This window comes from Gymnodraco acuticeps, unplaced genomic scaffold (assembly GCF_902827175.1).
Source record: "Gymnodraco acuticeps unplaced genomic scaffold, fGymAcu1.1, whole genome shotgun sequence".
NCBI lineage: Eukaryota > Metazoa > Chordata > Actinopteri > Perciformes > Bathydraconidae > Gymnodraco > Gymnodraco acuticeps.
The window spans coordinates 191014-201987 of record NW_022991219.1 but is presented as its reverse complement, the minus strand read 5'-3'; the positions used below and the strand labels follow the sequence as shown (position 1 = coordinate 201987).

At 37.9% G+C, this 10974-nt stretch overlaps 1 protein-coding gene across 5 annotated transcripts in view; it reads right to left on the bottom strand.

Annotated features, from left to right (window-relative positions):
• Positions 1-5881: 5881 nt before the first annotated feature.
• The window catches only part of pnpla6 (patatin-like phospholipase domain containing 6), a 38168-nt gene continuing 33075 nt past the window's right edge, over positions 5882-10974 (bottom strand). For all 5 annotated transcript variants that reach the window (XM_034239380.1, XM_034239383.1, XM_034239382.1 and 2 more), the window contains 6 exons: positions 9389-9537; positions 9063-9215; positions 8472-8588; positions 8258-8345; positions 7788-7945; positions 5882-7367 (listed from right to left, as the gene is read on the bottom strand). In XM_034239380.1, the coding sequence (XP_034095271.1) occupies positions 7293-7367; positions 7788-7945; positions 8258-8345; positions 8472-8588; positions 9063-9215; positions 9389-9537 (740 nt within the window). In that variant the 3' untranslated portion in view covers positions 5882-7292. The remainder of the gene's footprint in view (positions 7368-7787; positions 7946-8257; positions 8346-8471; positions 8589-9062; positions 9216-9388; positions 9538-10974) is intronic.

Sequence of the window (10974 nt, the reverse complement as noted above, 5' to 3'; positions counted from 1 at the left end):
CTCTCGCGTTTGACGCGGCACGGTTCAATCGCCTCAATCGCGTGATTCGAGCCACGTCCGCCGCATCCACCGCTTCGTGCTCGCCGTCGGAGAGAATTCACGTCTGTCTGCGTCTCTTATGGAAGCAAACAAGAGACAGAAGTATTTGAATTTTATCAGACACCGAAAATAATTACTTTGAAAATCATGTATCTGAATTTTTTTGCTCCGAATTTACCTATGTGAAATAAAAATGTAAAAATGTAAGTTAAACATTTTTGAATGTTCAAATTCAGATCCCAAAAATTCAAGTGAAAATTCGACGTCAAATATTTCGGTGTTTAAAATTCGATGTCAAAAAATTCGGTGTATACAATTCGACGTCAAAAATTGCGATGCAGCATCATCACTGCACTCAGACAGGATAAGGAATCGAGTCCGAATCATGGTCCGAATGCAATCAAACCGACTTCTGGCCTATCAGAGCCAAGCGGCAAACCCCGGGACAGTGCGGTGAAGCCCAATGCTGCAAACTGTAGGCGATGGATGCAGATGGGAGCAATTCCCGTAGACCCTAAGTTAAAATGTTAACATCAGAAAATGAACATGTTTCTAGCCTGGATCCACAAAAACATATTCTGTATATAGTTAGATTCCCCCTTCATGACAACGGGACTGCTGCTCCTAGCTCCTCTCTGCTAGCTCCGTTAGATCCATTGGCTCCGTGATGCTACAGCGGCTCAGCTCATGAGGAGAACACTACTTGAACTCGGTCGTGTTTGTTGTGTTGTTCCTGGTGGACTATTCGTCCTGCAAATATAGGATTTATCTGCGGTTGAAACAGACCGTCCATGAATGCAGTTTCTTCGGTAAGTCAACCCTGCGTACTTTATGTTATGTTACTGGTGTCTTTATTAAGCTAACGTTAATGAATGTTTAGAGTTGGGTTAGCATTTGAGCAATCGTAGCTCCATCTGTGCTAACGATGCTATGCGTAGCATCCAAGAGTGTAAAACATTAAGTGGGATGCTACTGTATACCAAAAGGCTTCTGTGCGAGGTTGCTAAAATAAGGTCATCCTTGTACGTTAGATAGTTAGTTTGCTAGTTAGGTTACTGTATGCATTGTTAAGGTTCATTTAAATTCGCTATGCTCTACTATAGCATAAAATAGACTAGCTAACGTTTATATTAAATCAACCTCACAATGAAATGTGTGTATCTTTAAAATATGAACGTCACATTTCAAGATAATAACGCTCCCTTAGATATTGTAATATGGTTTGTTGAACTGGAGTTATTTATTGCAACAAGGAAATGATTTGTTTAAATATTAGATACAGTATGACGTTATCTGTGACTTTAGTCAAAATGAAGCTTATCCATTGCATTGCATTTGTTAAATAGGTTTGTGTCTTACCCTTACGTGTGTGATACATATGAATATGGCATATGAAAACAAATTAATTTGACTGACTCATGAAAACCTCATCCAAAGTAACAGTAACATAAAAAGGACCTACACAATAATACTCAATCAAACTGATACAGTATAAGGACTGTGATATCCAGCAATTTCTTAAGTATAACAATAAGATTATGACCTGTTTTTAAAAGAAGATAAAAAGTTGTTTGCATGTAAAGAAGTCTGTAAGCCTCGCATGTAACTTTACATCTGTTTGTTCAAAGTGTCCTCAAGGTGATCCAGACAGATCTGGACTCCTAACAGCAGAGAACTTCAGCACGGATTCCAAGGTACACCTTTTTCATACTTTACAAAGAATGCATAAAGTAATGACTCTAATACACTGATATACATGCCATTAAACATGACTAAATACTAGATCACCTACACATCAGTGATGTTGAGTGTACTTTCTTAGAAAAAGGTTACATTTACATTTTACCAAACAACATCACTTTTTTGTTCAACTTTCACATTTCAATGTATTTAAGGCAAATATGATTGAACATAGTGAGAACTGCGACCCTTTGTCTCTGCATATTGACTGTAAAAAAACATGTTAAAATGTATTCTTTCAGTGAGACAACCGAACATAGCAAGCTTCTACAGTTGCACTAAGTTTTGATAACAGTTAAATATTATTTTAAAAATACATTTATTTCAATGTTGATTAATTTAGAACGGTTTATTCATAATCTGATTATCTTTATAAATCCACTGTTGGATTTAAAAAAACACATTCAAATAAAACAAATCAGTATAGCCCCTGAACAAACAAACACACTTAAATAACACACTTGCTCTGCAATAATATGGCATGACCATGCAATAATATGTTTTTTGATATTTCTGTTAGGAAAGGACACGCCTGAGAGACAGGACTGCTTCACCATTTTCTCTTTCTCTGAGGGTCCAGAAGAACATCCAAGAGGGAAAGGAGAAGCTGATGTTATGAGATATAAGAGCAGTACAGGACATTCACTAAGAGACACTTATATTGTAACACAAAGACCTGCACACTGAATAGTTTTGCAGTCTAACAGGAACTTCATTTGTGTGTTGTTTTGTGTTTTACGTTGCACCTCAGAGACAGTGTGATTATTGTCAGGCCAATAAAGTTTGGCAAAAAAAGAAAGTCAGCTGATCAAATGCATTTGCCTCACTTTATGAGCTTCACAATACTTGTGCCTTGTACCGCCGAGTTTGCAACGTCATAAATAAATGGTGCCAATCTTCAGTCAGATGTGAATGTGTAATCTAACATTTTCAGTAAGAATAACGGACAAAAGGAGTGCAAATATAATTTATTGAAATGTGAACTAAAAGTTATCAAGCATGAACCATCAACATTTTTTTTTTTTTTAATAAAAACGAAATAATATACATAAATTACACTAATGTTAATCTGTTAATTGATTAAGTAAACACATTTTGTCAAATAAAGTGACAGGCTAGGCCTGTGCAGGTGGTAACAGCTATGCCCAGCATGGGCTAAGTTCTGTAGGTGCAGCTGGTGCAGGTCCTCCTCCCTCAGGTCTGGTCCTCCTCCCTCAGGTCTGGTCCTCCTCCCTCAGGCCTGGTCCTCCTCCCTCAGCCCTCTCCAGCCAAACCAACAGACAAGACGTTCATAAAGCTGAGGTTTCCCCCAAAGTCTCTAATCATCCATCCTGTGAATATGAGAGGGGAAAAAATAGTGTAATAGATGCTTTGGACAATAAGAAATATAAAGTTAACTGTTGAGTTGCTCAGTTTTTTAGTTGAAAGGGTTTAATAATACAAACAAAAGGAGAGGCACCGTAAAATAAAGATTGGTCTTTCAATAAATTGTGTTGATTTTGTCTTTTGAATTCTTTGTCTAAAGTCAAGTAGCTAGAACTGTTACTTATAGTTTGAATGATACAGTCTGGTTATAATGTTTGGAGGAGGCATCACAGGTCAGAGCACCATTTGTTGTGTTCCATCCACAACAAATGCACACAGATTGATGTATGTATTTATTTACTATTTCTTGAATCATTACTGTCAGTCCAAAATAAGAGATTTTGTTTTAGTAACATTTATTAAAAAAAAAACATTATCTCTTTTCCACTACACTATCTTGAATACTTTAGTTTTTACGTCACTACATTTATCTAACAGCTTTAACATTGTAAAGGTGTCACTTCGGACTCTGGGTAATTATGCCAGCATGTCCTACTATTTTGAGACTTTGAACAAACCAGACCTTCATCTATTAATGTAGAAAATAGTCAGCACATTAAACCATTATGAAAGTAATAATTAGTTAGCTCATTGTTTAAAAACCCACTATAAAAACCTAGAGGACATTATTCAACTTCTGAAATCCTCCTCCTGCTACCTTGATATTATTCCAACAGGGTTTTTTAAAGATGTTTTGCCTTGCATGGCCTCAGATCTACTTCATATAGTAAACAAATCTCTTCACTCAGGTATTTTTCCACAGGCCCTGAAAACTGCAGTCATTAAACCGCTCTTAAAAAAGAATAATCTAGATGCTTCAGTAATGAACAATTACAGGCCCATATCAAACCTGCCATTTCTTGGTAAAATCATTGAAAAAGTTGTTTTTCAACAGTTGAGTAATTTCTTGCATTTAAATAACTGTTTCGATGTGTTCCAGTCAGGCTTTCGTCCAAACCACAGCACTGAGACTGCTCTTGTAAAGGTCTTCAATGACATCCACTTAAACACAGACAGTGGCAGAACTTCAGTGTTAGTATTATTAGATCTCAGTGCTGCGTTTGACACTGTTGACCACAGCATATTACTAGACCGACTGGAAAACTGGGTGGGACTTTCGGAAACAGTTCTAAATTGGTTTGAATCCTACTTAAAGGACAGAAACAACTTTGTTTCTATAGGTAAATACACATCTGAGTTGACAAATATGACATGTGGGGTACCTCAAGGCTCCATCTTGGGGCCTCTTCTCTTTAACATCTACATGCTACCACTGGCTCAGATAATGAAAAACAACAAAATAAGTTACCCAAGCTATGCAGATGACACACAAATTTACGTAACAATTTCACCAGGAGACTATGCTCCAATTCAAACACTGAGTAAGTGCATTGAACAAATCAATGACTGGATGTGTCAGAACTTTCTCCAATTAAACAAAGATAAAACTGAGGTAATGGTTTTTGGAGCCAAGGCAGAACGTATAAAAGTTAGCGCTGAGCTTCAGTCTGCAATGTTCAAAACAACAGATAAAGCCAGAAATCTAGGTGTAGTCATGGACTCTGACCTGAGTTTCAACAGTCACATTAAAACAGTTACTAAATCAGCCTACTATCACCTAAAGAATATATCTAGGATTAAAAGACTAATGTCACAGCAGGATTTGGAAAAACTTGTCCATGCTTTTATCTTCAGTAGACTGGACTACTGCAATGGTGTCTTCACAGGTCTCACTAAAAAATCTATTAGGAAGCTGCAGCTAATTCAGAACGCCGCTGCTCGAGTCCTCACTAACACTAAGAAAGTGGATCACATCACTCCTGTTCTGAAGTCTTTACACTGGCTTCCTGTGTGTCAAAGAATAGATTTCAAAATACTGCTGCTGGTTTATAAAGCACTGAATGGTTTAGGCCCAAAATACATTTCTGACCTCCTGCTAAATTATGAACCATCCAGATCTCTCAGGTCTTCAGGGACTGGTCATCTTTCTGTCCCCAGAGTCAGAACTAAACATGGAAAAGCAGCGTTCAGTTATTATGCTCCAAATATCTGGAACAAACTCCCAGAAACCTGCAGGTCCGCTGCAACTCTGACTACTTTTAAATCCAGGCTGAAGACTTTTCTTTTTGTCGCTGCTTTTAATTGAACTATTCATATCTTAGACTGCACTGTAACTTTTATCCATGTATTTTTTCTTTTAATGTTTCTTTTATTAGCTTTTCTTTTTAATGACTGATTTTAAATGCCCTTTTCTTAATGTCTTTCATTTTTTGTAAAGCACTTTGAATTGCCTTGTGTTGAAAAGTGCTATATAAATAAACTTGCCTTACTAGGAACCAATATCACCATACACCAAGACAACAGAAGATCTCCTTATTACAAACTTGGTTTCTTTTTGTCCTTGACGCTGATGTCAATCTAATCGTTTTTAAAACATTAACAGCATGTGAACTTTGAATTTGTGGTTTCACAGTAAGATGTCTACCATACCTTCAGTTTTTCACATAGAGTTTCTGTAAGTGGAAAAGATTGGCATGCTTCGAATGTTGATTTTGGTGTTGAGTACAAACCGTTGGTGGGAACTTTGTGTTTGAAAATCAGTTTAAGATAATCTGATCGGCTCATTATCCAACATATTTAAAAGGATGTAAGCAAGTGTCTAGCTGTGTCAGCTTTGTGACAAAACATGCATAAAAAAGGTATAAGAAAGAGAAGGAAAAAAACCACAAACGCCACATACTGCATATTATTTTTATTTTCCAATATGCATATTAAATTATTATCTGTTTTTATTCTTTAGATTTTCTTGGCATATTAAGGTTGGCAATTATTAAACCAAACATCTTCTGAGCAAGGAATACTTTAAATTTTCAGTGCAAAACAGCGAAAGCCAAGTTATTTAAAACAATACACCCCCCTCCAGCCCCACCAGAAAAAAAAAAGATTTTAAAAAGCCAGTAGTTAACAAGTATAAATAAAAACATAATGCATTTTAAGAGAAGAAACACTTGTTTATGTGTAGGTTCTCTTGTCTTGCAGCAAAGCTCTAATTTACAAATGTCCACCTCATATACATATATGAATATCAACATTGTGTATATTATAATATAATCTTGTTACAATCTATAAAAGGTCCATGTTAATTGTGTTAATAGCTAAATTAGTTGCATTTTTGCACATTTGAAGTTAAGACGTACTAAGGGTTTCTGTGTACAATCCGACAATAATTTGTTGACTAGATTGTTGAAAGATTTTCATTACTGTGCAATCTCAGATTCGCTGTCATACACTCCTTATTGTCGCTATACACAGGAACCTTGAGTGCTTTGTGTGTGACCTTGTGGAAACAGGCGGTCACGCTACTGGTTTGTTGTGTAGTGTCGGGGAAAATATCGCTCTTTCTCCAGTCACTGTGAGTAGATTTATCACTGGTTCTGTTCTGTTCATTCAATATAAAGTCGGCTTTGGTGTTTACATAATGATCTGTTCCTCCTCCAGCCTGCCCTTCCTGGCTCTCTACATGTAACAATAAACCTGCATAACTCTTACTAACTACAGCTCTATTGCATGTATTCCCTACTTATTTTTTCAGTGTCCTGCTACTCCTTCAAGAAATCACAAAAACAGTCATTCTAACATTCAGGCACTCATCCAGTGCACACAAGAAATCGTAGGACTATGTAATGCGTTAAATCCTCAATAATTGAGTGCAATTGAAAATGTACCAACAGTAGAGACACACGTAAAGACTCAGGGACACAGACAGGGTCCTTCTGGCCATTTGAAACAAAAAAACATGAGTGTGATTTAGGAGTTTTAGGTGTCCCTGTTGTGTTTTGTTTGTGTCCCGGTTTGGCAGGCAGGGATTCTGGCACCGGTAAGTTTGATGCAAAGTGATGAGAGAAATTGCTGGGCAGGGAAGAGCATAAAAAGACTGTTCGTATTAGATTTTGACGGTGGGGTTAAAATGTGAACAGAAAGCCACTCGATGCAAAGAATGTTCAAGGATTTCGAGCATGAACAGCGTTTTCCTGCAGAAGTTGTAGGAGCTGAGCGTGGGGTCCAAGTCTCTATCTTTTACAGTTTATGGACCAGTAATTTGTCCCTTGTTCTTGTATAAACTCCCTCCTCTCCTCCATACTCCTTTGTCAGCAGTCAGAGACTTCAGAGGTGTTGGAATCACTGGCCAGTTTCCTGCGTTGTCTCACAGTTTTTTCCTCATCCTAGAGAGCAGAAGAGAGTTTTTTTTTTCTTCTTTTAAACGTACACACACTTTACACATTATTTTTGACATTTTATTGACCAAACTATCGATTAATCTAGAATTTATTTTTAAGAAAAAGTATGAACTACTGTCTAATGGATGACATGAACTGACAAAATAAAAATAAAAAGCAGAATTTTTCAAATTACTTCTATTTTTCAGTAAAAAATATTCCGGGCACGAATTTTTATTTTTTCAGGTGACATTATTTTAATTTTCACTCCCAATCAAATCAACAACAAGAAAATAAACAGTAGTCAGTTTTGGCCAAATTGTTCTTTTAAATATTGGTATGGGTCCAGAATTTTCAAATGCCATGAAAGAAAAGACTAGTTATTTGGATCGGTCACATCATGTTTGTGTTTATGTGTGTGCTTACAGTCTGAAAGACTCCATTCTGGCCCCACTCTCCAGGGGAGATATCGTCTGGGTCCTCTGCCTCTTCCTCTTCCTCCTCCTCCTCCTCCTCCCCCTCTTCCTCTCGTACTGTGTCCATGCCGTCTTCCTCGTACTCTGTCAGACAGTCTGACTCCTCCGCTGAATGGAAAGATTTAGAGGAGATATTGCAGAGAGAATTTATTGTGTGACTGACCCGCTGGTTTAGATTGTACGCATAAAATATCAGGGCCATCTCCTGCTGTATTTCAATCAAACTGACCGGAAAAAGCGATGAGCCCTGATTCATTACAAGGATTATATTGAACCTGATCTTGAAGGTTAATCGTTCCTTTATAGGAGACTGCAGCATAAACCTTTTTTGTGTGCAAGCTGTGTTTAAATATTTTAAACCATTCTTAACAGGAAATATTATTAGATAATGTTAATGAAGAAACTGGCAAGTTGTCGTACCTTCTGTAGCCACGTAGCTTTGAACCGGCTCTATCCTGGATACAATCTCTGCAAGGTCAGTGAAGTCAGCTGCTGGACACGTGCAGGACTAAGGACCAAAAAAAAACATCATTATATGTGTATGTAGTAATACATCAACCATATTTATAATTCAATATTAGTAAACTTTTTTTTAAAAAATGGAAATTGTGTGTGTGTGTGTGTGTGCTCTCACGTCAGTTCTCTTGCTGTCGTTGTAGTCGGCTGAGCGGTGGTCCTTCAGCATGTTCTCGATAATGTCGCCTCGGGCCCAACCAGTAAACAGCAACTTGCCATGCTGGAAGCCCACATCCTGAAGTATTTTAAAACAGAAATAAAAAGGTACTTTCAATATAGCAACTTTGTTTCTTAATTATTTTTTGTTTATTTGGCAACATTTCATTCATGTTAAAATGTGCTGCTAGTTGCGGCAATGATCTATACTTCAGAAGAACATACATCTTCAAAACTGTATTTTGTACGTGCTGCAGTGAATCATTGTGTGAGGTGCAATCAGAGGTGTAACAGAGGCACAGCTAGTGTTCACAGCTAAAATAGAGAGAGTTACGGAGTTAAAGAACATTTCCTGCTACTTCCTTGGCTCTTTGGCTAACTTGTCTTCAATGTGGGTAATTGGCTGGGTATTGTGTTTAGGATGTGGCAGTGGGAACCACATGAAATGCCTAATGATTAAAGTGACCATGACCTTTGACCACCAAAATGTAATTGAACCATCCTTGTGTCCAAGTGGATGGTAAAAACAGGCATTATTTATAAGGTTACTTACATAAATCTCGTCAAACTTGCCGAAGTCCATGGTCTTGAAGCGGTCGATGGGCGGTCTGATGTACTCGCAGTAGGCGCTCTTCTTTACAACCTCTAACTGCCGCACACAAGAGACGTAAGCCAGCCGAGACTGGATCTCTGCCATGTCGGGGACCTGGGGAAGGAACAGTGTAAGAACCAGAAATTAACACATGTATTTCGCAATCTGCAGACAGAGCAGATCCCCTCTTCTACATATTTATTTAAAAAAAGCTAAAATGCACTACTCAGTATTTATAAGATGCTGAGTCACCAATAGTAGCCAGAACCTTGGGCTGCCAACTGTACCTTCACTTTCTCTGCCCAGGGATTGATCCGTTTCCAAAGCAACCACCAGCCAGACAGGCTGTCTCCATAGTTACAGAGGTCGGTCTCATCTTGGCTACCTACGTCGATGGCAATAACTGTTCTGGCACCCATGTTCCTCGCAATGTCCGCTGTTGAACGTGTAGCAACCACCAGCATTCACACACAGATGCACAAACACAGCACGGCAAAATCCAGCAGCAGAGATGGTAAAACAACGGATCCTGTGTTATTATATATATATATATATATATATATATATTTATTTCATTAAACATTCATTTTAGCAGCACAATGTTTGAACAGACTTACACCACAAAAATGTTTCAGTGGTCAGATACACTGCAGAGGATTTATAGCCAATTAGTGACAGGAAACACTGCAACTTTGAAAGTGGAAAATCTAGACTTCCCTGGCCAATGGGCACAATGCCGGAGGTCATTACCTTTCTCACTGACTTTCTAGTGTTAAAACGAGCGTTGGGACAGCGAGCATTTTTGTGGTGTTGAGCCTATTCTAAGACAGAAAAACAGGAAGACGTCCCACAAGCCCAACGCACTGATCCATAGTGCCAAGAACAACTAGAAAATGCAGCTGATTGAGCAAACTCCTGAGAGAGCAGGCAGAGAAACAAGAGTCAGAAATAAACAATGTTGATTTTTAAAGAGCCTTGAGTTAAATCAATCTTTGGACCCAAAAAGCAAAGCCTCACTTTTCACAGACCTCAAGAACGAGCAGAGAGAGAATTACAGCAGCTCAGTCCAGAGCACTGTGAAACATGGCCCTGCTGTTTCTAGACAGAATATGTTCTTTACCATAGAGACACAGAGACCGACTCAAGGGGAGTTATCATTTGCACACCAAAGTAATTTTTGTATTAATGAACACAAATTGTATGGCTGGGCAATATTGTTTTATTAACAGAATATTAGGAAGGATATTTTTCTGTTATCAATCTTAACCATAGAACACATCTTACTGAGGTTCAAGCAAAACTCATGAATTACATGAATCCAAACTCCTCATACGTGATGAACTAGAACTTCAATAACTCCTTTTGTTGTTTTTAAATGACAATTTGCTTGAAATCATTCATTTGCACATCCTAATGATAACATGATATGATCATATCACCACAGTATGATTCAGCTCAAGGTGAAATATTGCCCAGCTCTACAGACAAGTGCTCATTTTGACATGAGGGGAACCTGACTTTAATATCAAAGCAGACTGGTGTCGTATGGCATAATTATAGCAAAATCACACTATGGTCTTAATGTAAAGAACTGCTAATCTTCTTTTCCCTTCCAATTTGATACAGTTGGTAACCCCTCTAAGCATTTTTTATTTGACGCCTTTCTGACACCGGGCTGTTTGACAGGCTAATAACACATTCCCCTTTTCAATGTGGTATTGCTTGAATAACAAAGTGTTTAAGTGTGACCTTGTCCTCATTTACATTCGAATCCAGCCTCATCACAAGTTTAAATGCTGAATTCTCCCCATCTTGTAATACAAAGAAAATGTCAGGGTCTGATAGAAATCGTTTCATTACTAAACACAAAAAT